The 27,721-nt window shown below is 43.7% G+C and overlaps 1 protein-coding gene across 1 annotated transcript in view; it reads left to right on the plus strand.

Annotated features, from left to right (window-relative positions):
* Positions 1-398: 398 nt before the first annotated feature.
* Alox5 (arachidonate 5-lipoxygenase) overlaps positions 399-27,721 on the plus strand; it is a 53,210-nt gene continuing 25,887 nt past the window's right edge. Inside the window, exons 1-3 of the mRNA XM_028864037.2 lie at positions 399-692; positions 10,815-11,013; positions 14,998-15,079. Coding sequence (XP_028719870.1) covers positions 543-692; positions 10,815-11,013; positions 14,998-15,079 — 431 coding nt within the window. The 5' untranslated portion in view covers positions 399-542. The remainder of the gene's footprint in view (positions 693-10,814; positions 11,014-14,997; positions 15,080-27,721) is intronic.

Raw genomic sequence — 27,721 nt, forward strand, 5'->3', positions numbered from 1 at the left:
CAGACCTCCCTGCTCTAAGTTAACTACTGCCTGGGCTGTGGGCAGCCTTGTCTCTCTGAAAACTGAATGAGGACATAGGCTGTTGGCACTGCTACACCTCAGCCCTTGTGCTGGCAATGAGGGACACTGAGTCAGGCAGGAAGCCACAAAGATAGAAGTAATAAGGGATTGACTAACTAATGAATGCATAAATAAATGAGGGATAAAAGCTAGGTTGCCAGAACACCTACAGGGTAGAGATGAGGCCCAGAAAGAAGGACCCCCAGTCTATCAGAGACGAGATTACACTGCCCCACCAGCGCTACAGGAGAGAAAGATGAGGTGGAAAGTGGGGTGTCAGGGCTAGCCAGGGCCAGGGGCGGAGCCTGAGCCAGAAGCCAGGGCGGTGTCCTGGGCGGGGCCTGACCCAAACGCAGGGCCGGGCGGCTGCTGACCCTGTGGCAGGGAGCTGCCCCGGTGACAGGGTCAGGAGGCTGGTGTGCTGCCACGCTGAGCTTCGCGAGCTCCTGCACCCACGCCAGCAGCACTCACTGCCCGGCGTCATGCCCTCCTACACGGTCACTGTGGCCACCGGCAGCCAGTGGTTCGCGGGCACCGACGACTACATCTACCTCAGCCTCATTGGGTCTGCGGGATGCAGCGAAAAGCACCTGCTGGACAAGGCCTTCTACAATGACTTCGAGCGTGGCGCGGTGAGGACGCGAGCTCGGGACCGGGACCGCAGGGATGGGGGGAAAGCGGGGTTGGGGGGGAAGCGGGGGGAGGCGGGGGACGGGGACGCTGGCGGCAAAGAGCCCGCAGCGGGCGTGCGGGGCAGGGCATGCAGGCGTCTGAGGACTGTATAAACCGAGTGCCCGAGCCCCAGCTGTGAGCGCATCTGGGTCCCTGAAGCAGCGCCAGGGTCCATGCACGTCAGGGCAAGTGGGGCTAGGGTAATGAAGCTCCCTGGGCTTCCTAGTGGCCGGGACCCCTTAAGGGACAATGGACTGCCAGTGTGGGGTCTGCATGGGATTGGCTTCTTCCAAGGGAGAAGGCATAAAGTTTAACAAACGGGACCCAGAATTTGTGAGAGTAGTTCTGAGGTCCCTGTGCCTCAGTCCTGTTCTACTAAAAAGCACAAAAAGCCCTACAGCTATCCGTTTTTGTGAAGGTAGGGGTCCAGTGTAAGCAAGTCAGGGATCCAGAGCCCGGAGTTCACTCGGGCTTGATCACTGTTCTATCCCTACTGTGTACCTCAGTTTACCAAGCTGAAAATAGGTTAGGTCCAATCTTATCCACGAGTCATGGGGAAGCCCAATCCCATTTGGTGGCTGGGAATGAATCTAGGAGTTGTCTCCACACTTAAGGCATCCTACATTCCCTGCACCCAGCCCTGGAGGAATTTCAAAGAAGAAAACCCAGGCAAAGCAGCCTTCAGGAAGCCTGTCAGCAGGGTGCATGCAAACTTCCCCCCCCTGAGTATTACCTCTGGAGGGGAAAAAAGGAAGAAAGGTGTCCTTTCTTTCCTCCTAGTACCGACACTGGAGTCAGGTAACTCAGGAGCCAAGGCAGCCAGAGTTTTTGCATCCCAGCTCCGCCCAGGCACTGTGGGCGGCCATTCATCTTGGATGCTACTGGTGTGTACGTTCTAGCTCACGGCTTTCTCTGAGCACAAACAGGTCATGGTTTTCAGTGTCCCACTAAGTGCCCAGTACATAAAATTTGCTAGTAAGTAACTCTAATAAGCACACCGCAGGTCCCCAGAGGGTGTCTCTTTCCTTCTACCACCTCTAGATCCTAAAATACACCAAAAGAGTTTAGATTTCACCAGGCTGCCTTATCATTTAGTTTAGCATTGAGTCAACACACATGAACTTGCTTAGAATTAACTGTTTGTGATAAATACAATTGACAACTTCATATGCTTCCACTGAATATACTTCCTGGACAAAGTTCACTTCAGATCTGCTCAGCCTGAGCTAAAGAAATAATAGTTAGGCCCCTTTCAGCCTAACTCTAAGCAGGCTTGATTCCTATCCTGGGACCTTGTATGTAGCCAGGAATTGCAAGGGGTTAACCAGGCTTGAACTCCCTTCAAGCAAAGCTGGATGTGGAGCCTCAGAATGACACCTCATGCTGGGTTTCCACAGTCTGGGAGTTGGTCCAGAACTGCTGCAGAAGACCAAGTGTGTCATCCATTTGGGATGCTGACACCCTAGGCAACCTCCAGAGCACTTTCGCTTACTTTCACTATTTTAGGGGTTCCCCCGGTACCTAGTGAAAAGGAGAGAGGACAGGTTACTTCCTCTTTATAAATGGGCTGCAGGGGGCCTTCTCCACAAACCTACTGAAGCGCAAGCTGTCAGTGTGCTCAGGCTGTGTAGCACAGGATGCATCATGTGTCATTTCCCCCAAAAGGGGAATAGCAGTGTGGCCATCATAGATGACTGGGTAGAGCACTGTTCTGTTCATTATGTACCTCTTTCTGTTCTGTTTCCCAACCTGAAAAGTCATTCAAGTGACATTGCAATTAAACACCTCAGCAAGAACCCCAGAGGCAAATTTCAGGAGAGATTTGCATGCATATTTCCATCAGAGAGAGGGAACCACAGAACAAGGGAAACTGTTGTCCTATAGCGAAATGAAAAAAGAGCCTTAACAAAAAAAAGGAAGGAAGGAAGGATGAAAGAAAGAAAGAAAGAAAGAAAGAAAGAAAGAAAGAAAGAAAGAAAGAAAGAAAGAAAGAAAGAAAGAAAAGGAAAAGAAAACAGCTTTTGAGAAAGTTCCTGTTGATGCAAAGTTGCTACAGACTTTCTCTTGCGCACCCAGAGCTACTTCCTCATCCTGTGGCCAGTATATCTTTAAAGTCCAGATAGCCCTTTTGTGTAAAGGTAGGAAAGAAACCTTAAGGGAAATGTTTGCTGAGACGATAAGGCTATCCCACTGTACTTAGAAAAACACCACAGTGTTACCATGAATAACAGGGAAAATGGCCACCATAAAAGGTCAATGGATCACTTCCAGCGCCCCTTCCTAATGTGCACTTGAACAATGGACAGTACTGATTCATCTTAATAAACTGCACTGCTGCCCATCCCCATTAGTCCCATAAGAGTTCTGCATAGGGATTCAGGTCAGGAACTGAATCCTTTGCAGACGAGATTCTCCTGAATGTCAGACATTCAGTGGTTTCCTGCCGTCTGTTGAAGAGAGCCCAGACAGAACGTGGAATGGCCTTGTCCCATAAGCTGGTCCTACATGGAACAGCTTTAACAAATGTGGAGATTCTGAGGACATCTTAGTTGGCTACTTTATCTGCTCAATGGTATTTTGAAAAAGCTAAGGTTGGCATGCTGTTGAGTATATTCTTGAATAGATTTAGTACATGTAAATTCATCTTATGGATAATATACTTCCCAAATATATGTAACAAATATTCTTATATTTATGAAGAGTAAATTCTATAGTACCTCTTTGTGAGGATAAACACCAATGGAGAACAAATATTTCTTTCTGCATTAACCTTCATATACTAGTCTTCCTCACTGTCCACCTCTCCTACATTCTGCCCTTCATCCTCCTCTTCTTTCCTTTGCCCCTCCCCACTCCCCCTCTAACTCTCCTCTTTCTCTACTGTCTTTTACTTCTCCATCTTTCGGCCTCCCCTAACTGCCCTCTTGGGTACCCTCTCAGCCCCCACAGTTCAGCCTCATTTCCCCACCTCTGTCTGCACATCTTCTGGACTATTGCTCCTCTCTCTCTCTCTCTCTCTCTCTCTCTCTCTCTCTCTCTCTCTCTCTCTCTGTAACTTTTGATCATTGCATCTCTTCCTTTTTGTCTCTCATTTCCTGTGCCCTAGTCTCTCTTTTGCCTCCAACCTCCCTCATCCTCTACTCCACAGCCTCTTCCTCCTCCCATCTGTCTCTCATCAGACCCCATCCAAGATGGACAGCCCAGCTGGGTCATGCCTTCACTTCAGGAGAGATCCATCTTCTCTCCCAGCCACCTACAGAGGGTTACACGTAAATGAAGGTGGACAGTACCTGAGGAACAGCATGCAAAGTTGTCCTCTCGTAGAGATGGAATAACAAATGAAGGAACAAAAATGCTGATAGAAAGTTTAAACAGGAAGTGATCAACTAATGCTTTGCTGAGATAGTCATGTACTGCATAATGATGTTTATGTCAACAACAGGTCACATATATGATGGCGTCATTATAACAGGGCTGAAAGTTCTTGTTGCCTGGTGTACTCACTGTTTAAGCAGATAAATACTCACTATTATATTACAATTGCCTACCATATTCAGTACAATTTTAATGTTCTGTACAGATATATCACTTAGGAGCAGCAGGCTATACCATGTAGCCTGGGTTTATAGTATAATATATATCTATGTTTGTGCAAATATATACTATGATAGAATTGCCTCACAATGCATTTCCCAAAACATATCCCTATCATTGATGCATGACTCTATTTGGAAACTTTAAAACCAAATATACAACAGAGGTTTGTTTGTTTGTTTTTTTAAAAAAAGGAAATCAGCCTTCTGGTCCCTTCTGACTTAAGCTAGTGAACTCTATGTTTCTTGGGTCTCTGTCAGGCTTTTTGACCAATGCAGTAGTACTTCTGTCTGTGGGAGCTATGTCCTAGCCTTCTTCCTCAGTATGAACTCCCTGAACTGAGAACACTGTCCTCTCCACTCTCTGCACCTCTGAGGTGATCCATCACTCCCTAACATCAGCAGCACTTGTCCTCTTGAGCTACACCTGTCATGTGGAATGGTCACTGACATATGCACTCACATGCACAGCATTCACCAAGCACCTGGGCCAAGCACTGTTTATAGTGCCCACCATGAAGAACTGAGTGTAATGACAGACAAAAAGCACAGCGTTGCCCCAGCATACTCACTCAGAAAGGAAGGAAAAGATCAGCACAGTTGGTGGCTCCATTTGCCCTCCTGAGGCCTTCTTTTGTGGGACAGCACATGTCACCCTGTATCTTCCTGAAGGGAAACCTTTCTCTGCTTCTTGTGATCTTGTTATGGCTACACTCTGTAGTTCTAGACCCACAGACAACATACTTTATCTCTAAGACTTCCTGGGTTCTAGCTGAGCCCTCAACCCCTGTTTATCTCCCGTCACATCCAGGCCTGAAGCCAGGCAGCAAAGTCTCTGAGCTGACCAGAGATAAGCCAGACCACAGGCCTGACCTCCATCTCCTAGGGAAGATCCTATCAGAGAGCAGATTAAGTCTTATGTCCTGTGACCTCATCCCAGTGCAGCTCTGAGGACCTTAGCCAGGTGGACTTGGATACCTGTAAGGCCCCATTTCCTGTGACTATACTATAGGTGTGCTGAAGGGTCAGACTGCCCTCCCCCAGAAAAGCTAATTAGCATCTTTCTCCTTTCACCATGTAGCTGTATAGATGGCCTCAAAGTGCATAGCTATTCCTTCAGATCTTTCTTATTTCTTTAGAATGGGTGCCGTCTCTTCATTCACCCCAACCTTCCTGATGTCATCCCTTCTCACCCTAAGACCATCCTCTCCAGCCTCTCAACACCACAAGAAAGCAAGAAAGCCACTTCCCCTGAAGCAGCTGGCCTGGGGCTGGGTCCAGGCTTTCCTGGTGGCCGCCCTTTAGTCCTGACCACAGGCTGACTTCCCTCTCCTCTGCATGCACTACCAGTCCTTCCCATTGTCCCTCATCCTTAAAGGAGTCCCCCACTCCCCTCAGTTTTGAGACCAGGGCTTGAGCATATGGGTTCGGTTTCTTTCTGTAGCTCCACGGGCACACGAAGCTGTGGATGAATTACAGTGCTAAGTTTGGCTCCGGCTGCGCACAGAGACTGCAGAACACCATGCCTTATGAGCTCTCCTGGAGTCTGAGAATGTAGACCACACAGTTCTGACATATACAGCCAGCCAGTGGACTGTGCCCTTGGAGACAGTAGGCTACTCAAGCATCCTGCCCTTCTGATTTCTCAATGATCTTGCAAGCTAGTTGCTATCTCTTCTTGAAAGATGAAGAAATGCAGCCGGGGAGATACTCAGACAGTGTTCACCTTGCAAGCACAAGGACCTGAGTTTGATCCTGAGACCCACATATGTTTTACAAGCCAGACCCGAAGCCACATTGTAATCCTAGCCTGGGTAAAAGGAGACGGGGGAGTCACTGAGGTTTGCTGGCTAGCCAGCCCAGCCTACTTTGTCAGTTCTGGGCCAGGAAGGGACACTGACTTGGGGTGGGGGTGGCAGTGCCTGAAAAATGACATCCAAGGTTATCCACTGTGCTCCCCAAAAAGAAGGAGGAGGAGGATATCTAAGAGGGTGAGCAGAACAAGGAGAAGAGGAAGAGGAGGATGAGCAGAAAGGGGGAGAGGAGGTGAAGAATGGGGAGGAAGAGGAGAAAGGGAAGGAGAAGGTGGAGGAAAGGGGAGGAAAACGAAGACAAGGAGAGGGCAGAGAAGGAGGAATATGAAGAGAGAATATGGAGAAGGGGAGGGGAAGGTCAAGGAGGGGGGGGAGGGGGAGGAGGAGGGCAAGGAGAAGGAGAAGGAAATAAAGCAATCTGATAAGGCCATGTGGCCAGCCGGTTTGCACCTACAATGTGAACTCAAGCCCCAAACACCAGGCCACCTAGCCCTCTGACCCTGCTCCCCATCACTGGCCTTCCCCAACTCCTCAAATGGATTTGCAGTCTCCATCTTGGTCCCTAGGAGGATTGTGGACTCTGCACACACACACAAGGTTAGGACTTAGCATGAGGGTGCATTCTGCCGGTATCCAGTCCCAAACCATCCTATCCTCATTATGTTCCTCTAAATGTTCGCTCAAGTCCCCAGAACATGTGAGCCAATCCCATCAGAACCTGTTCTGACACACTGAAGCTCTAAGTGTAGAGAGCTCCCTTCCACCCCCCATCTGTGGAAGCCACATCTCTTCCCTAGCCCTTAGATGCATCAGTGAGGCTTTCTGGCTTCATCCCATCTTGTAGCATAGACAATGCCCCTATCTGAGGTTCTTCAAGCCCTGGGTCATTATTCTCTGTGTGGCCATGATAACGACCCTTGCTCTCTGTAGAGCAGAAGTGATCTTAGTGACATCCAGACAGGATGTGCCTCTGTCCCACAGGAGAGACACTCTGGTGCTAGGCAGGCTCTTCTGACAGGGCCTGAGATGGGTCATCCTAGAACAGTAGCCTGGTTCTTCCATGCTCCGAAACTGTTCCTGGGAGTCCAGAGCATCTGGACTTGACCATGGCCACCACATACAAACTGCCCAGTGTAGTCAAAGCTGAGAGGTTTGTGAAAACACTGAAGTTTTCACTCTTGGTAGGAACTAGGAGAAAGAGGGACAGGAATAGGGGTCAGTGGAATCTCACTGTCTCATATAGAACTTTTTGTTTTTCTCTCAATGGAATTTCAGGATGTTTGCCTTGAAAGTGCCTTATCAAGTTCAGGCTTCCAAATGTGGCAGTCACTGGAACAATCTCCCCTTGGCCACCATTAATCTACAAAGATCCTGGCCACCCAGAGGCCATGTGTACTGATGCCATGCTCACCCATGCCCTGGAGGCAGGAGCCAGGCAAGCCCTGGGCATCCAACAGCTCAGTCACTGGGGCCCAGGTAGAGGCACTGTCCACAGTCTGGGATGGCACCTTCCAGCAGCAGGGTGGCCTCAGCTTACTACAAGTGCCCTGATGCTAATTGTTCTCAGCATCTATGGCTGTGAACTTCATCTGTCCCAGGAAGACTTGAATCCATGAGATCTATTCTACTCACTTTATTGGCACCCTCCGACCTCGAGAGAGATGAAGTGTCTGTAGCAGGAAGGCGTGGAATGGAATTTCAGATCTGTGAATTAATAGCTGAAGTGGGCCTTACTGGGCCTCAGTGTGTTCTCTATGAAACATGTCCTAATTCCCCTACCTCTCAAGAGTGCTATAGGAGCCACAGCCACTGTCTGCAGGCCCCTGTACATGATAAAGGATTGTTCCATGCAAGGGCCAGCCTGCCTCCTCCAGAACATAAGGGCAATTGAAGATGACTCTCACCAAGTCTGGCTTTGCAGGAATTGGTAGGAGCCTGAGCACCTTTCCCTCCTACAGCCTGAGTCATAGATATCCTCTGGGTCATTAGAGCCCATCTGTGTAAAGTCAGGGTCCAGGGTCTTGCAGGGGGTGAGGTACCTAAATGAAAAAATTCCTTAAGAATCTTGGCTAAGCCAGGTGGTGGTGACACAGGCCTTTAATTCCAGCACTCGAGAGGCAGAGACAGGTGGATCTCTGTGTTTGAATTCAGCCTGGTCCACAGAGTCTACAGGACAGCTAGAGCTACACAGAGACACCCTGTCTCAAAAAAACCAAACCAGAAAAAAAAGACATCTTTGCTAAAGATATATTGACACTTCATATGAATAAGTACAGAGAAAGTGGTATATGTGAGTGTAATGGAATATTATTCAGTCTCACACATGCACAAATGAGCACATACACACACACAGAGAGAGAAAGAGCCCCCCCCACACCCACACACCACAATTTGGTCATTCCAGCAACATGAATGAAGCCAGAGGTCATTCTGTTAACTGAGGCAGGTCAGACACAGAAAGACAAACACTTTCTCTGTATTTGGGAGCTGGAAAATCCATCACATGGAAGTAGAGACTAGGGACAGGATCACAGTTATCAAGGTCCAGGCAGAGGTTAAGGGGGAGGGTGGGGAAGTTAGGAAGGAGACATACGTCTTAGTCTTTCACAGCACAGTACAGTGACAATAGTTCATAATCATTTGTTGTATATTTCAAAGCAGTCTGAAGAGAAACTTTTTAACGTTTCTCAGATGAGTGTTTGAGGCAACAGAAACGTTAATTGTCCTGGTATGTCAACGTTTCTTCTAGACTTGTATTGAAATGTTATGCTGTACTCCATACATTTGTGATTACTGCCAGCTATAAAAATTAGCTATGCCGGGCGGTGGTGGCGCACGCCTTTAATCCCAGCACTCGGGAGGCAGAGGCAGGTGGATCTTTGTGAGTTCGAGGCCAGCCTGGGCTACCAAGTGAGTTCCAGGAAAGGCGCAAAGCTACACAGAGAAACCCTGTCTCGAAAAACCAAAAAAAAAAAAAAAATTAGCTATGTACAAAACAAAACTTCCTCACCCCACCTCAGATCAGGCAAGTTGGAGAATCAAATTGGCATAAGCCAAAACTAACAGGAGGAAAGCATACAAATTTGCTTAATACAGCAACATATGGCATATGTTACATAAGATTAAATGAAGACTCAAAAAAGCAGTGAGAATCCATCGTTTATGCACTGAAATGTAGGAGAAACACATGATAAAGAAAGAGGTCGGGGCTAGGGAAGTTAGATGAAGTGACTATGGATGTTAAGGTAGCTAAATAGGTCTAACGGTGCAGATTTCTACTTTCCTTTTGAGAAGACCTTCTTCATGAGAAGGCAAAGGTTAGCGTGATCTTGAACTGCCACGTTTATATAGTTGAACTCTAATAGTTAGCTGGGAGCAATGGCTTTATCAGAGGTGCAGCAGATGGCAGTTGAAGTTCAGCTGTCAGTCCACCAGAAGAATCTCTCTCTGATGCATATGTCTTGTTCAAGCAAGGCTGACCAGAATACAGAGTCTGGAATGTATTTTGCTTCTGTTGTCTCCCTGCATGCTCGCCGCTACTGTGTATTTGGTATGGGAATCCCCCCACTGCCTGTGTGTTTATCTCATGAATATATTCCATCTTTGAGCATTTATAACTGTGGACTGACTGAAAGATGACTCCTCCTTAAGATATATAATTTTAATGAATATAAATAATGTTTCATAGCTAAGCCTGTTAATACACACAAGACCTGTGAGTCACACTTAAAAGTTGTTGTATATCTTAGCTCAGGCTGATTTAAGAAAATAGCAGTATTTTTAGCTACTAAAACAGCTTTTCTACCATTATCTGATTTAAAGCCTCTAAGTAAGTTCAGATTAGGCCAGGTGCTCTGCTAATGAGCTACAAAATAAACATTTCCCAAGAAAAAAGTAGTCAAGTTCCCAAGGATATACTGAGTGTCTGGCTAGACTGTAAATATGAAAAAGCCCAATTATTGTTAGCTGACAAATGATTAAGTCCTTACACCCATTCCTGACTTCAAATTATGAAAATATATTCTGACTAGACAAGGCTACAGAAAATAACTTGACTCTGTAGCCCCAAATGAGGGCTGCAAGTGTTCTTAGATAATTAGAAGCTACACACAGGACAAAAAGTACACTTTAAGATTGAAGTGTTATTATGTCATAGTATCTTGGAGAGTACAGACTTGAACTGATGTTGAAAGACATAAGGCTTGTCTCAGAGAATTTATGGCCTCCTTGCCTGGAGACTCAGCACTCACCAGCTACCCTTTAATTGCAGGGAGTTAGTATAAAATGTTTACATAAACCATGGTTTCTATAATCTCTCACTTAATTGGAACGTGGCCTTTGTGTGACTCTGGGATTGCCTGAAAAAGTTTTTGTTGGGATATATATGAGTGGGAAAGGGACTTGAGGGGGAGAGCAATAAGAGAAGCCAACATGAGAAAAGAAAGAAAGAAACCCCTCAGAATAAGTGTGAATGTGTCTTTTTCCTGCACCCCTCAGATAGAAAAGCCTAGTTTCTGCCAACACCATGGATTTTTTGCAAACCCTGTGTCCAGCCTTGGAGCTGATTCTCTGAGACTGCAATAATTTAATACAATAGAACAGGAGGAATGTTCTCAGTGGCTTCAGAATTCGGGCCCAGGGGGTCAACAGTTGATTCTCCTGTTCTCCTGCCCAGGTGGACTCATACGATGTCACTGTGGATGAAGAACTGGGCGAGATCCAGTTAGTCAAAATTGAGAAGCGTAAATACTGGCTGCATGATGACTGGTACCTGAAGTACATCACACTGAAGACACCCCACGGGGATTACATCGAGTTCCCATGCTACCGCTGGATCACAGGCGAGGGCGAGATCATCTTGAGGGATGGACGTGGTAAGCTACTATGACCCCTGCCACTCCTAGGCTTCCTGGAAATTAGAAAGTCTCTCCTTCTCAGAGAGCCGTGTTTCTGGATGTGAGAACGCCATCTTGGATGGAGCACACCTTCGCACCCTCTGCCTTATAGGAGGTGTGATCTTCCTGCGCTCTAACTAGCTCTAGAGAGGAGCTAACAGCCCAAGGATACACACCAGCTGTGGCCTCCCTCTGCACGCTGGCCTGGGAAAATGTGGAGTTGATGCCTTCTCCTTTTGCCACTAGGTAATGAGGGCCTCTTAGCAGACACGTGTGAGACTAGTCCTGTAAATGAGGAGCTCTGCAAGTTAGGGCATGGCCTTGTAATCCAAAATCTCTGCCTGTTCTCTGTAAGATGGGGGGTGGGTGTTCAGAGCCACAGGACACCTCCTAAAGGCCTTCTCTCTCTCTCTCTCTCTCTCTCTCTCTCTCTCTCTCTCTCTCTCTCTCTCTCTCTCTGACACCCTTGCACACTAGCTGCTTATATACATGGGTCAAGCTGAAGCCTTGGCACACTTCTTCCTTCTAGCCATGGCCCTTGAGTCTGTTTTCAGTCTCCGTCTGGAGTGATAAGCTTACCTGCTGACCTCCACTGCGATCAGGGGGATGGCTGTGGCTTCTCAAGGCAGCAATGATCCCTTCTTAGGGACATAGATCCCCTGCCATGGTTCACTTCTCACAGTTGGGAGATGTAGACAAGATGAGGCTGATAATTAAACCACCACCCCTTTTGGTAGAAAACTGAGACAAAAAAAAAAAGTTCTTTTCCTTCTGAGGTCCTTTGACCTTCAGGTCACATCCCATTGTCCTGGATGTGGAACTTAAACCAAATTCTGGGAATATTTCTGGACCGGATACTTGGGTTTAGAAGGATTTTTACCATTCCTCCCCAACACCAGCAGGAAACACACACACACACACACACACACACACACACACACACACACACACACACACCACTCAAGTCATCCTGTGGCTAGAACAAGGAAGACTGTGGACAGGGTGCTTTCTTAACCCAGTGTTTGAAAGGTGTTAGAATCTTTCTTCTGTCTGCCCCACCCAAGCTCTCAGTGGCAAAGTCTTTCTGCCTACAGATTCTGTAGCTTTCCAGAGCAACATGCAAGATGGTGCAGGCAGATTAGGATGATTCAAGGAGGCACTGAGACACAGCCACCTCTGTGTGTAGGGATAGCACCCTGGCTAATCCTGATGAGCTGGAAAAGGGGAAGAACACAGGCATAATGCAGAAGGGAAGTGTTCTAAAGATAGCCCCCATGAGGAGCTGTGACCTCAGAAGAGAAGTGGACATCCTGGTATACAATGAAGAGCAGAGTCGGAGGAAACACCCAGCCCACCCTCAACATACACACTCTCCCAGGACCTCCACTCTAGTCTGTCCCCAGAGCTGACTTTAATGGGGAGCCCACTGAAGCAATCCATTCTTATCTCCTTTAGAGACAGGATGAGATGGAGGAGATCTTCAGGAACATAAATAATCTGGCTGGCAGGTTCCATTAACCACTTCTGGTAACCAACCATCTTTGCTTTAAATGTTCATTTGATTTGGCAAATGATCAGATGGGTCTGGAATCTTGGAAAGACTCTACTGAGTAGTTCATCTGTGTTCCCTGTGTCATTCACTCACAAGACTGGGGCTGGAGGATTTGCCTCAAAGATGGTTCTTCTCTCACATGGTTCAAGGTTTGTTGGCCTCCAGCCCTACATAACACCCCATTCATTAAGGAGTCTCACAGCATGGTGGTCTCAGGGTAGCTGCATTTCTTACATGGTAGTTGACTTATAAGAGCAAGAATTCCAAGAGAAAGAGAAAGAAAGCTTCCAGACTTCAGACCTGTGCCTGGAACCAGTATAGTGGAATTCTACCACCTGTCCTTGAAGGGGGCGAACACTGAAACTTCTCAATTTAAAGAATGCCAAACGACTGTGGCCATGATTAACCCACATGGTACAACAACCAATGCTTTGAACAATACATCAAGAGGAGGGCCCACCCCGCAAGTGACCCCATTTCCCACCACATGATGGCCTATACCTAATGTTTTCACCCTTTCACCTTGGTAATCACAAGAATGGTAGGACTGTCACTGTGGTCCCAGGATCCATAGCATATGTGTGGGGAAATGGTTCATTCCAGGGTCATGCCAGCCCCTGGGGAGCTGCCCATGGGTTCTATACTCAGTTCAGAATGTGTCAACCCACAGCCTGGGAAGATCCATCAGTTGTTAGCTGGAGTCTCATAGTTGGGGAGACTGAGCCATTCTCTTGGGTCAACTTGATGTGTTGGGTTTCATGAAAATCTATTCATAATAATGCAGGTAAAGAAATGGATCTGCTTAGAGTCAAGGTGGCCAAGGAATATTCTGGCTATCTAAGGCATTTGGCAAGACTATCAAATGTTCACAGCAATGCCTAGCGTAGCCAGTGACAATGAATGGGTGTTGTCACTGTTTTGACTCATCTCAGCCTCAGGGGTATTGAGCCTGCTCCATTATCTTGATCTTCCTCTTTGGGACTAGTTCCATACTCGAGGCCAGACCTACAATGAGCCAGAGAGCTCTCGGGGCTTTCTGAGAACTGGAGGGAATGAGTCTGCAGTAAGAGAACAGAGAACTGAGCATAGATGTCTGAGAAACATTCCCAGTGCCTTGAAACAATAATCTTGTGGTTGCTAAACCTAACAAAATCAAAACAGGGCTTGCATCTTAATGTTTTTATTTAATGTTTCCATTAATTTCAGTGTGTTTTGCAGAAATATAAATGTTCAGTGCAATGAAATATTTTACACTGATAGTTGGAGTGTAGAGTAGAGTAGTGTAGAGTAGATACAATACTATATAATAGTATGTACTATAAGCGCATTTTCAGATTTTCCTACTTGGGACTCTATGTGTTTGCTGGATTTACGTTAGATTGGACTACAGCTGATTACAATTTAATCTGTATTAAGGGCTTTTGGCAACTTGACAAAGCTCCTGAAATGAGAGATAACAGGCCAGGCCAAGTGACAAAATACTGTGACTCCCAGGCTTGCAGATAGGCAGAAAAACCTCGGACCTGTTATGGGAATAACCCATAATAATCATTATTCTCATTTATTGGGCATTTAAGGGGGGCTAGCACTGTGCAGAATGCTTCACAGTGTTCTCACACTAGCATCCCCCTAAGATCCTGAGAAGTAGGCATGTTATATGTGAGACAGTCAAGGCAGCTTACTCTGGGTCACATGACTTTAAACCACAGAGCCCAAGTCTGTGTCTGCTTGTATCTCTTCTACACCCACAGCCTAGGTAACCACATTCATTTCAGAGCAGAGGCAGTCTTCTGTGTAGATAGCACAAGGAACCGGAGAGTGTCCTACATGTTGGGACTTGTGTCCTGCATTTTTCCATGAAGCAACCAAATGGACTTAGAAGCATAAAATCCAAGAGTCCTGCTGTTTTCTGTGGCAGCACATAAGTCAGATGCTATGCCATCTCAGCATAAGAGTTATAGAACTACTCTGAAGTGGTTTAAAATACCCACCAAGCTTGGCATAAGAAGAAGCCCGGCCTATAATTCCAGAACTTGGAAAGGCAGAAGTAGGAGGGTCAGGAGTTACATAGAAAGTTCCAGGCCAGCCTGAGTTACATGAGACCTTGTCTCAAATATGTGTGTGTGTATGTATATGTATACATATACATATTGCATACAATTATCACTATATATGTGTGTATATGTATACATATACATATGTACATACAATTTTATGTATACATTACCACAGAATACCTATCCATTTGTATAGCACAGCAGACAGGTCTGGACTCGGGGCCCCAGGATTCCTGCATAAGCAGAATTCCGAGGGTTCAGTGGAAGGAGTCTGAGACAAACCTGACCACTGGACATTATTTGGACACTGTCACTCTTCCTCAGACTGCTCTCATGCTTGTCCTTCCTTCATAGCAAAACTGGCCCGAGATGACCAAATTCACATCCTCAAGCAGCACAGGCGGAAAGAGCTGGAAGCGCGGCAGAAACAGTACCGGTGAGTTATGGCTTGGACCAAGTGGCCCGCACAGTCCTGCCTCTATCAGGTCCATGGTATGAGATAAGCCTGGCCACAGCATATGGACCACCATCTGCCTCCATCTTCAGGCAGAGAAAGTGAAGGGGCTCAAGAAAAAGTTTGAGAACAATCGTATTGCACTTGGGGAAAAGGGGCCACAGAGTGTGAGTCGCCTGGATACTTTCCCTTTATTGTATGGAGTGCCTTAACTATTAATGTCTTCCTGTATTATTTCAGTTATAAAAGTGATACATAATCTAGAGCAACATTGGAAAATCATTGCATAAGTGACCAAGAAGAAAAGAGGGTCCAAATTATTCAAAGTAAATACGAGGGGGAAATCAATACTTTATAATAATTTAAATGAATAAAAAGGATACTATGTACAACTGTATGCCAACATAAGATGAAATGGATAAATCCTAGAAAGGCACAACCTCTCAAATGGACTTAATAATTAGAAGACCCAGGGCAAGGAGCTGACTCCGTGGGTAAAGGCAAAAGGCATGCAAGCCTGGCCACCCAAGTTTGATACATAAAATTTGGACATAGTGGTATACATCTGTAGCCCTAGTATGGCTACAGAAATGGGGTGTGGAGACAAGAGAGTTGGCCAGAAGCTCTCAGACCAGCCGGCCTAGAACACATGGCACAGCAGTAGAAGCGACATGAGAAATCCTACCTCAAGAGGTGAAAGGTGAGAACCAACTCCTCAAAGTTGACCTCTGACTTTCAGACACATGGTGTTGCCTATTGCATGCTCATTCCTGCACACACACACAGATACACAGACACACAGGCACCTACCCACAATATTTTTGAGGAGATAGATGATCTGAATAAGCCAATCCCATGTAATATAATAAAATTAGTAATTTTCAGGTTTCCTATAAGTAATAACTCAGGCCCAAGTAGCTTTATGCATAAGTTCCAGCAAACATTAAGGAATTAATATCAATCTTATATAGATTTTTCCACAGAAAAGGTGAAAGGCAATATTTCCCAACTCATTATATGATACCAATATTGTACAAAAACTAGACAAAGACATCATTAAAAAGAAAGCAATAAACATTTGTCCTTCAAGAATATAAATGCAGAAATTTTCAACAAAATATTAGCAAGCCAAGTTCATATTGCATTAACAAATGAGATTTTCCCTAGGTATAAAGTGCTTTTGAACATTCAAAAATGTATTAATCAAATATATCATATCAATAGTGAACAAAAAGCACCCACAGTAATTTTAATATATATACACTACTATATGTAATATATATATATATATATCCAAAAAGAGCATTTGAGAAAATTCAACAGGGCAGATGGTGGTGCATGCCTTTAATCCAAGCACTGGAGAGGCAGAAGCATGTGGATTTCTGTGAATTCAAGGTCAGCCTAGTCTACAGAGCAAGTTCCAGGATAACAGGGCCTACACAGAGAAACCCTGTCTCAACAAACCAAAACACACACAAACAAAACAAAAAAAAAAGAAAAAATTCAACATCCTTTCCTAATGAAACACTCAAAATATTAGAATTAAGAGAACTTCTCTGACACAATAAGCAACATCTATAGGAAACTCCCAAGACAAACTGCTTTTCCATTAAGATGTAGGAACATGATAGGATATCCACTTTTCTATTCAGTATTTCACTGAAGGTCTATCTGATCACTTAGAAAAGAAAAGGTTTGCATAGCCCATTCATGGAAGACACAATCCTTTGTATACCTAATAAATTCACCAAAATGTAATTATTCTATGAAAGAACTAATAAACTAGCAATATTATAAGATAAAAGCTAAATTAAAGATTCTATACACTAGAATAAAAAAGCAAAAAAATCTACGTGCAACAATGTCAAAATCAATAGAATATATACTAAGAAATTTCACAAATGCAGTTGAAGACTAATACAACAAAACTCTAAAATATTGTTAAAAAGAATTAATTACAGAAGACCTAAGTAAGTCAAAAGATCTCATGTTCAGGGATCAGAGGACTCACTTTTATTAAAATGGCAATACTCTCCACCTCCAAATGGTATCAAGATTCAATGCAATTGTTGTTAGAATCCCAGCTAGTATTGTGTAGCTGGAGATTTTCTGGTCCTGCCTGGCCCACAATCAGGACAAATCTCTCTCACCCACCAGTCCCACAGCTGCTCAGACCCAAACAAGTAAACACACAGAGACTTACATTGCTTACAAACTGTATGGCCGTGGCAGGCTTCTTGTTATCTAGTTCTTCTATCTTAAATTAACCCATTTCTATTAATCTAAAAGTTGCCATGTGGCTCGTGGCTTACCGGTATCTTAACATCTTCTCATGGTGGCAGCTGGCAGCATCTCTCCCTCAGCCTTCCTGTTCCCAGAATTTTCTTCTCTGCTTGTCCCACCTATACTTCCTGCCTGGCTACTGGCCAATCAGCATTTTATTTATACAGAGCAATATCCACAGCACTTCCCCTTTTCTTTTTTTTTCCAAAAAGGAAGATTTCAATTTTCATATAGTAAAGTTACATATAACAAAACAATTATCAAGCAAGAATTACAGTTACAATATCTAGTCTATTTATAATATCTAGTCTATTTGTATTTGGCAAAATTAAAGAAAATATTCTATTTATCCTCTATTTGTGAGTCTAAGGTTTCATATCTAACTTATCTTTTATCATAACTAAGGAAAATTAAAACTATCTAGTCTTCAGCTACATCGAAGACCTCAGAAGAATATACTATTATCTGAGAAACAGGAGAAGGAAGCAAGCAATTTTCAGGAGTCTTGCAAGAGTAGACAGAGACAGCTGGCAGCCTGGACAGTCATCCAAAGTTCCTCTGTAAAGTTGGGGCATCTGTTTTCAGCCCACAGGCCTAGAGTCTCTCAGTCACTTCTCTCTGTGTCCTGTAGAATGCCTGGCAGTTTCCTCTGTGAAGCAGGAACCTGAAGGACCATTTCATCAAGCAAAGTTCAGTGGTCACCTTCCTATGGGTCCTGCATGACCAGTCGATCAAGCAGTCCAGACAAGAACAGTTTCTTGCCCAAATGGCTATTTTTGCCAAGAAGAAGATAAACTCCATATAGAGTGTCTTCAATGGCCATTCTCCTCTCTGAAGTAAATCGGTGCTGCCAGGAGCAGACATGTCTTGCTGTCCAGAAAGTCTAAAGTTTTTAAAACATTTTAAATGCCATATTCAGTAGGTCTTTGAAGTGTTTGAAGATTACCTATCTATCTGAAATATATCTATGTATACCTAGAAGACTTAACTAACATGGCTACAAGTATGATTATCATAAATGACTAATTATTAATCTATTGTTTAATTATCCATTATAGTTTTAAATGAGCTGTACAAACATAATACCTTAAATAAGAGTATAAATATACACACAGTATAACAAAATTAACTTTAAATTTGTATCAATAAACTAAAATCTATACCAATGTAAAACATTTCAAACAAGTTGTTGCTCTTTAAAATTAGCTTCATTAATCTACCCTTTCATCCCATCATATCTATATCATATCCCCTTTTTTTCTTTAGAAAGAGATTGCATTTATAATCAATGTGTTTTAAATAAAAATATTGGTTTTTCTCTGTCCCACACCAGAGGGCTCTTGTGATTTGGGACACAAGAATCTCTCAACCTTTTTTTTTTTTTTAAAGCAATATGTCTGGGTTTAGAGAAGGAGCCAATTCCATCTCCAAAGCCAACTTGGTATTTTTGGGATTTGGGGCGTAGTTTCTCATACTACTTCCTGCTGGATGGGACACTGTATTCTTATGGGGACATAAACAAAATTTTAGGATTATGGAGTAGTCCATGAGGATGTATCGTCTGAGCCAGTTGCCTTGAAACCATTCTGGATGTTGGATCATCTGGGCCATGGTGTCATTGGAGACCTTTCAGGGGGGCGTGGCTGGTCAAACCTGATGTATCTTAATCTGGAACAAATCCATAGCCTCTGGCTTTCTGTAGAAACAAAAACAAAGCCTCCTTTCCAAAGCAACATATCCTTACATCCATATTTTGAAATCAAGGTACCTTTAATGTATACATATTGGCTTAATTCAACAGCTTTTATGATCAAATGTTTTTCTGCAGTTAAAAATCCCAAAGACAACACAATCCAGATTCTCGTGTAATAGCCATCTTTACGTGGCTTATTTTTTATACTACCTTTACTGCCTCTTTAAATTCTTTATTTTTTAAAACCATGTATTTCTTTATATAACTGTATACATCACCTTTTTTTGTCTCTTTCAAGCCTATGTTTATTTTACACACATTGTAAAGCATTTAAAGTCCTGTTCCATCTGAATCTGTCTTATTGTGAATCTATTGTTTTAAACCGTAGCATTAGTAGGGCTAAAATAGCAGCTTTTGCTTGTGGCTCTGCCCACCTCAGCTTTCCAACATGGTGGTGGTATGTTTACTGCCAGCTCTGGGAGCCATCAACTGTTAGAAACAGTGTCTCTATGCTTCTGTCAAAACAGTGTGTAGCTCAGGAACCTCTTTTTTTTTTTTTTTTTTTTTTTTTTTTTTGGTACTAGCAAAGACTAAATCCACTACAGAGCGTAATGTGATGCTTGTAGACACCTCATTCCTGACATACTGCAGGTCAAGCATACATGCCAGGAAACCACCATAGTAGCTCAAACCCACAGGCTGCCACTAACTTGAGAAAGACAACTAGGAAGCTGTTTTTAGCTCCGTTTTAGAATTTTTTTTCCTCAGGTTTTAGGTGGAAACTCTTTCCAACCCGTTGGGCACCATTTGTAGCTAGAGTTTTTCTGGTCCTGCCTGGCCCACAATCAGGACAAATCTCTCTCACCCACCAGTCCCACAGCTGCTCAGACCCAAACAAGTAAACACACAGAGACTTACATTGCTTACAAACTGTATGGCTGTGGCAGGCTTCTTGTTATCTAGTTCTTCTATCTTAAATTAACCCATTTCTATTAATCTAAAAGTTGCCATGTGGCTCGTGGCTTACCGGTATCTTAACATCTTCTCATGGTGGCAGCTGGCAGCATTTCTCCCTCAGCCTTCCTGTTCCCAGAATTCTCTTCTCTGCTTGTCCCACCTATACTTCCTGCCTGGCTACTGGCCAATCAGCATTTTATTTATACAGAGCGATATCCACAGCAGTATTGTTTTAAACAAAATTAACAAGATGTTCCTAAAATCCAGATGGAAATATAAGGTATCCAAGATCACTGAATCAATCTTGAAAATAAGAAGACTAAGTTAGAGAATCTACATTTCCCAACATCCAGATTTCTATACAATTGTAGTATTCAGGGAAATGTAGCTGTGTCATGAGGGAAAATGTACAGATCAATGAAATAGAATTTGAAGTTCAGAAACAAGCCCTTATATTTATGGTCAATTAATTTTTGATAGAATCAGCAAGTCACATTGATGGATAAAGAATAGCTTTTTTAATAAATGGTGCTGAGAAAACTGGATACATGCATATGTAGCAAGAGAAAAATAGATGATTTTCACATTACCAAAGTTTAAAACTTTTATGTTTCAAAGGACACATGAAGAAAATTAAATGAAAAACTGTTGAGAAAGTATTTGCCTCTTAAGTGTGGGGAACTCAATCTAACACCCAGAATCCATATTTTTTTAATGGAGAGACCACCTAGTGAATAAAATGCTTACCACAAAACATGAGGACCTAAGTTTGAATTCTTAGCATCCATGTAAAAGCCAAGAGCTACAATGCATGTTCATAACCCCAGTGTTGTTGGGCAGAGAAAGGTGGCTCACCAGAGCTCATTGGTCAGCCAGTCCAGCTAAATCAGTAATCCCAGGCTCAGTGAAGAAATACAGTCTCAAGAAATATGGTGGAGAGTGATCCAGGACACCCAACACCAACCTCTGTCATTCACCACTCCTCCCCACATACACACACATGCACCACCACACACAAAAACATGCAATCAGGCATGGTAACATATATGTGTAATCCTAGTTTTGGGGATGCAGAGACAGGTAGGTCCCTGGGGCTTTCTACCCACCCAGCCTAGATTACGTGGAGAGCTCCTATCTAGTGAGAAAGCATATCTCAAAAGTAAGGTGGATGACTCCTGAAGAACAAGAGCTGAGTTGCCCTCCGGCCTCCACATGAATGGGCACAGGCGTGCATACAAACACGCCTACACAAAAGGAACACACAGAATGAGAAAGAATATTGGCAAATAATCTATTTGACTAAAGATGTATATCCAAATTGTATAAAGAACTCTTTTTTTTCTCAAGACAGGGTTTCTTTGTATAGCCCTGACTGTCTTGGAACTCACTCTGTAGATGTCTGACCTCGAACTCACAGAGATCCATCTGCCTCTGCCTCCCAAGTGCTGGGATTAGAGATGTATGCCACCACCATTGGATTATAAAGGGCTCTTAAAACTCATCAAGAGATAAATAACAGAGTTTTAAAATGGATAACAATTCAAAATCCAAAAAAATGGACATTTCTCTAAGAAAAATATATAAATGGGTAATGAACATATAAAAAGACAGATGCTTGACACATTAGTTGTCTGGAAAATGCATATCAACACTACAGTAAGATGCTAATTCACACCCAGTAGAGCATCAAGAAGCAAATGGTCAGATTATTACAAATTACAGCGAAAAAAATTACAACCCTCATACACAGCTGTTGAGAATATTAAATGGTGCAACTGCTTTGGAAAATGGCTTGGTAATTCCCCAGACTAACAGAGTAATCATGTCACCCAGCAACCCCACTCTTGGTTATGTACCTACTAAAAAAGGAGGCGTATGTTGGGATGGTGAGTGTTCATGGCCAACTTGACCTGATATGGAATTACACAAGAGAAGGGGACACATGTGTAGGTCTGTGTGCCTGTGAGCTCCAGAGAGAATGAAACAAATGGGAAAGGCCCAACTTGAACATGAGCTGCTGCTCTATCCTCCAACCCTAGGGTCCTAGATGGAAGAAAGGGAGAAAAGAGAAAAGGCAAGGAGGGCCCTGGCATTCCCCGTTCTCCACCTCATGGCCCACCATGATGTGAATGGCCATATTATACCTCACTCCTCCCACCATGATGGACGAGATCTCCCAAACTGATCAAAACAGAACTTTCCTCCCTGAAGTTGTGTTGAAGTCACACTGATAAGAAAGACAGCTAATACGTGTGTTCACACAAAAACTTCTAAATGCATAATTGCTGTACTAATAACCCCAATAATCCAAAGATGTATACAACTTAATGTCTATTAATGGATGGAAAAATAAAATGTCATATATTTGCATAACTTAATGTGGGATTGAACTCAGCTCCTCAGGCTTGGTGGTAGGCACCTTTACCTGCTGAGCTATCTTGTCAGGCCCGCTATGTAGTTCTTTAAAGGCCTTTGGAGATGGCTAATGGGAGGAATGTGTAAGAGTTTGAACCTTTGGGCAAGAGAAGCCCTACAAGGCTTCAGGCAGAGCTTAATGGACCATCCTGGTGGGACTTCAGAAGACTGAAGTGCCAACAGAAATATGGGGAGTGGACATCTGGTTCATGAGTTTTCAGAGAACAAGGACTCTACTGGTGATTGAGCTGGAGTCCATTTCGAGATATCCTGACATAGAATCTGGCTTCAATCTGCCCATGGCCTGAGAACTTGCATGAAGTGCAATTGAAGAATAATGGACTAATATGTCTGGTAGAGGAGATTTCAGGCAGGATAGCATCTAGTCTGTACCACAGCTACTGCTGACTGCTCTTATCCAGGTCTCCAGTGAGAGAGATTTTCTTGTCTCAGAGGAGTTTTTGGACTTCTGGATGATCTTAGAACCTTTGAGGGCTTTTAGAGATGGACTAAACCTATTTTCCATTATATGATTGTCATGAACCTATGGAGAACAAGGATGGAAGATTATGGCTTAAACGTGGTATGTTTGGGTATCAAATTGACAGCGGGTGGAGGTTTGTGATGGTTAATCTTGTCAACTTGACAGGATCTAAAGTTACCTAGGAGATAAATTTCTGGGCATGTCTGCGAGGGAGATTTCAGATTGGGTTAATAGAGGTGGGAAGAACATCCTCCCCTCCCCACTGTGCTTTTCCCACCAAGATGGACTGCACCCTCAAATTGGGAACTGCAATATACCATTCCCTACAAAGTAACTAATACCTAAAAAAAATACATTACTGCTTTAAAGATTACCCTGATCTGAACATTTCTTATAAGATGAATTATACAATTAATGACATTCTTTGACTGGCTTCTTTTACTTAGCATAATGTTTTCTAGGCTCATGCATGTTGTAACAGCTATTAGTACTTCATTCACTTTCTGTAGAACGAGAAAATAGACTCCCACAAGTTGTTCTCTGGCCTCCACACATGTCATGGCAAGCATGGACACACACACACACACACACACACACACACACACACACACACGGGGGGGGGGGGGGAGAATAAATGCATGTAGGGAGAAAGAACCACATGATCAGCTTTGTCATGGTGAGACCTTACTTCCAGTACCAATCTTATACATATCATCTACTACTCCTGTCACTGTGACAAATACTTGTCAAAAGCAACTGAAAGAAGAAAGTTTTGCTTCAGGACTTTTCATTTGGTGCTTTGCATTTTTGTATGGTCTGGGGGAAGATGTGGATGCAGAGCATGAGGAGCTGGTCTCACTGAGCCCAGTCAGGAGGCAGAGAGAGATGAAGCAGGGTGTTCTACAAGCTTTCCTCTGTTTATTCAGTCTATGACTCCAGCTCTGGAACAGCACTATCAACATTTGGGGTGGGTCTTCCCATGTCAATTACCAACACTCTAGCAATGACCTCCCAAGTGTGCCCTGACGTTTATCACCTGAGTGATCATAGGTCCCATCAAGTTCACCATCAACATTAACCACCATCATTAGCTTTTCCTTTTATTGAAAATATTGGAGGTAAAATAACTTAAAATGGGAAATGTTATTTGATCATAGTTCTGGAAGTTTCCGTCCATAGCCAGGAGGACCCATGGTGTTGCCCCATGTCAAAGAAGCACATTGTGACAAAGTCAGTGTGATAGAGAGCAGAGCTACCTACCTCACAGTATTCGGGAGACAGACAAAGGGCCCAGGGTCCATTTCCATCCACTGAGACCTTTTTCAAAGGTCCCACAGCTTTCCAGGAACACCATTAGCAGGAGTTCAAGCCTTAATTAATTCATGAGCCTTTGGAGGACATTTATCTGAACTATAAATGTTGCCTAGAGAGAAGGAAGGGCCAGTGACAGCAATAATGGCTAAAGACACAGGTTCCTTTCAGAACTCACAAAAATGTTCTAAAATTGACTGTTATATAGATTCTGTTCTTACATTGAAGTCTATCCTACATTTTTAATTAATTAAAAAATTTTACAGACTTTAAGAGATATAATTCTTACACCACAAAATTTACCCAATGAAAGTCAATAATTCAAGTCTTTTTTTTTTTATATTATATTCACAGATATGGGCAACCATCACCCCAGAAGGGGTTTTATGAGTTTTGCCCTTTTCTTAGCTCACATTGCCATTTTATTCCTTCTTCCATTCAGCTGCTCGTTTCAGGCCCCCCACCCCCACCCCCACCCCCACCCCCGCTGCTGCCCCCATTTCCGGTCAGGAAATGCTGAACTTTGCACTGTCTGCACAATCTTGAAGTTCCCCTTTCACACACATTTTTCAGGCTTCCAGATTACTGTATGGAAGCTGAGCAAGAGCAGAGAATAGTTCCAGGAAAGCTGCTGGCATTCTTCCTTACCCATCTGGGAGAGGGGACAGAAAGGGCCCAGATCCGAGCTCCATGACCCCTGGCCCTCACTGGCTGTGCCTGTGACAGTGTACTGTAGTCCAGGGCTCTCACATCCCTGAAGTTAGACTTCTGTGCCTTGCAGCTTCACTTGTCATTGTGTTCTGAAGACTAAGCTGTTGACACACATTGATATCCTTTCGTTTTAATTTCTGTATAGTTAAGCTCATCATACATTTTGTTTTTGTGGTGCTGGAAACTAAACCTAGGACCTCTTAAACAGTAAGCAAGCAAGCACTCTACCCCCAGTTCTGGCCCCATCATTCTTGGGTACCACTGTCATTTGGCCACCTGCTGATGGACATGTGGATACCTCCTGGTGCTTTCTGATGTCTGCACATGCTCTCATGGGAAAATCGCCCTGGGGAATATGCTTAGAAGCAGATCTGAAGAACTGCTGAGTGTGTGTGTGTCTTCTGGGTTTTCTAGATCTTGGTGATTGTTTGCCCAGGTGTTCAGTCACTTTCCACCCTTAGCTGCTGTTGCTGTAAGATGCCATTCCCCTGCATCATCAACACATTTCATCTGAGACATTGTCATCTTTGTCGGTCTAATGGTGATTGTGTCTCATGTTTTCTTCTTTATAAATTGTTACATATTCTTGGGCTATACACATGTACTACAGACTTAACCAATAACCCCTACTGGTGAATATTCAGCTGGCTCTCCATTTATGTTTGTTTTAGATATTACAAACGACACTACAGAGAAACAATCTGTACATCTGATATATGTGGCCTTTAGTCACTGGCAGATCCATGTCCAAAACAAACAGCTCTCACCTCACATAAAATGAGAGTATGTATTGTGAAGCAAATGTGAATGACCCTGGCCTGGGAGCTTGGCTCAGGTGCCGTGAATGCTGTGTTCCCACACAGAAGCGACTGCATAAACTTCCATACCCACAGAATAAGAGAGAGCCTTAAACCAAAGCATTTTCCAAACACAACAATGGGAACATCAGTTGTGTGAGCTACATCCAGTTGGGGAAAACCTGTTACAGGTATTAGAATTGTCTGATGGTATTCTCAGCTTTGGGGTTGGTAAAGAAGAAGCTGGTCTGTTTATACAGCCCACAGATTTTACCTGATGGTTGAAAGGGTAAGTCAGACATAAAGGGACACAAAGATTGGCTATTAAGGAGACACAAGGTGGCCCGAGATAGTTCTTCTCTAGATCTGAAATTCCAACTCTTCAAAACAAAGTTCTAGTCGGCTGACCTGCCCTGTAAAACCTTCCGGATAACTGTAGCTTTCTTTTCAGAGGACATTAGTTCACAGTTGTGCAGGGCAAGTGTCATATCATGTGCATGCAGAAGCCGAGTGCTGCTTTATGTCTACGACACGAAGAAGGCTCATTCTGAGGAACTGATAAACATGAGGTTGAGCAGGCAGGAGGGCAGTCTTCAGAAGAGAGAGCTAGTTGGGGCAGTTGTTCAGGAAGACATCCTTTATTTATATCAGTTTAACTAGCTATCATGACCTCACTCTGACTTTTTCCGCTCCCTCTGCATCTGACAAAACATTTGCATATGACATATAATAGTAATTAATAGAATAATAGCAAAAAAACAATTGAGAACACAGCCTAAAGGTGAAAACTGTAACAGATAAGGGAAGCAGGCAGCTAACCAACCAAAAAGTCTTTTCTAAAATTCACTATAAGTATGTATAATTTTTATTTGTCAATTAAATGAATAAAGACATAAAAATGATTAAATTAAAAATGAATATTTTAAAGTCTTTTTATAATTTAATTAAAATGGGATTACATCATTTCCCTCCTCTCCTAATTTCCACCCCTCCAAAGTCCACCCATCCTCCAATTCACAGCCTCCTCTTCTTTAGCCATGGCTGGTACATGTGCATATAAACAAATCAGTGTGTAAATACAACCTGCTGAGTCCTTGTCCCTTAAGTATTGCCTGCATGTGTGTTTCTAGGGCTGACCACTTGGTATTGGATAGCAAAGCAAGAGGCTCATCTCTGGGCGAGACAAACTCTCCTCTCTCAACAGTTAACTGCTTGTAGCTCTTCCTCTAAGAGTGCGGCCAGTCCTGGCAGTGGGATCAGGATCCAGCCCTGGTGCATGAGCTGGCTTTCTGGATCCCATTACCTGTGGTCAGATGCCTTGCTCAGGCTTGATGCAGGCAGGAGGGGCTTGGACCTGCCTCAGTTGAATGTACCAGGCTTTGCTGACTCCCCATGGGAGACTTTACCCTCTTGGAGGAGGGGAGAAGGGGGTCAAGGGGGAGGGAGGATGGAGGGAGCAGGAGGAGGGATGAGAGGGGGATCTGTGGTTGGTATGTAAAATGAATTTTAAAAATTTTAATTAAAAAAAAAGAAAGAGCAGTTAGGTGGTGGTTCACACCTTTAACCCCAGCACTGGGGAGGCAGAGCCAAGCGGATCTCTGTGAGTTCGAGGCCAGCCTGGTCTACAGAGTGAGTTCCAGGACAAGCACCAAAACTATACAGAGAGACCCTGTCTTGAAAAGAAAGAAAGAAAGAAAGAAAGAAAGAAAGAAAGAAAGAAAGAAAGAAAGAAAGAAAGAAAGAAAGAAAGAAAGAAAGAAAGAAAAGATTAAACCTAAAAAAAAGATGAATGGACTAAAGGGTAAACTGTGTGACTCAACAAGCCACACTACAGCTTCCACAACAAGATTCTTCTCTCTCTCTCTCTCTCTCTCTCTCTCTCTCTCTCTCTCTCTCTCTCTCTCTCTCTGTCTCTCTCTCTGTCTCTGTCTCTCTCTCTCTCTCTCTCGTTTGTTTCTTTGTTTTGTTTTGTT

This window comes from Peromyscus leucopus, chromosome 3, assembly GCF_004664715.2.
Source record: "Peromyscus leucopus breed LL Stock chromosome 3, UCI_PerLeu_2.1, whole genome shotgun sequence".
Lineage (NCBI taxonomy): Eukaryota > Metazoa > Chordata > Mammalia > Rodentia > Cricetidae > Peromyscus > Peromyscus leucopus.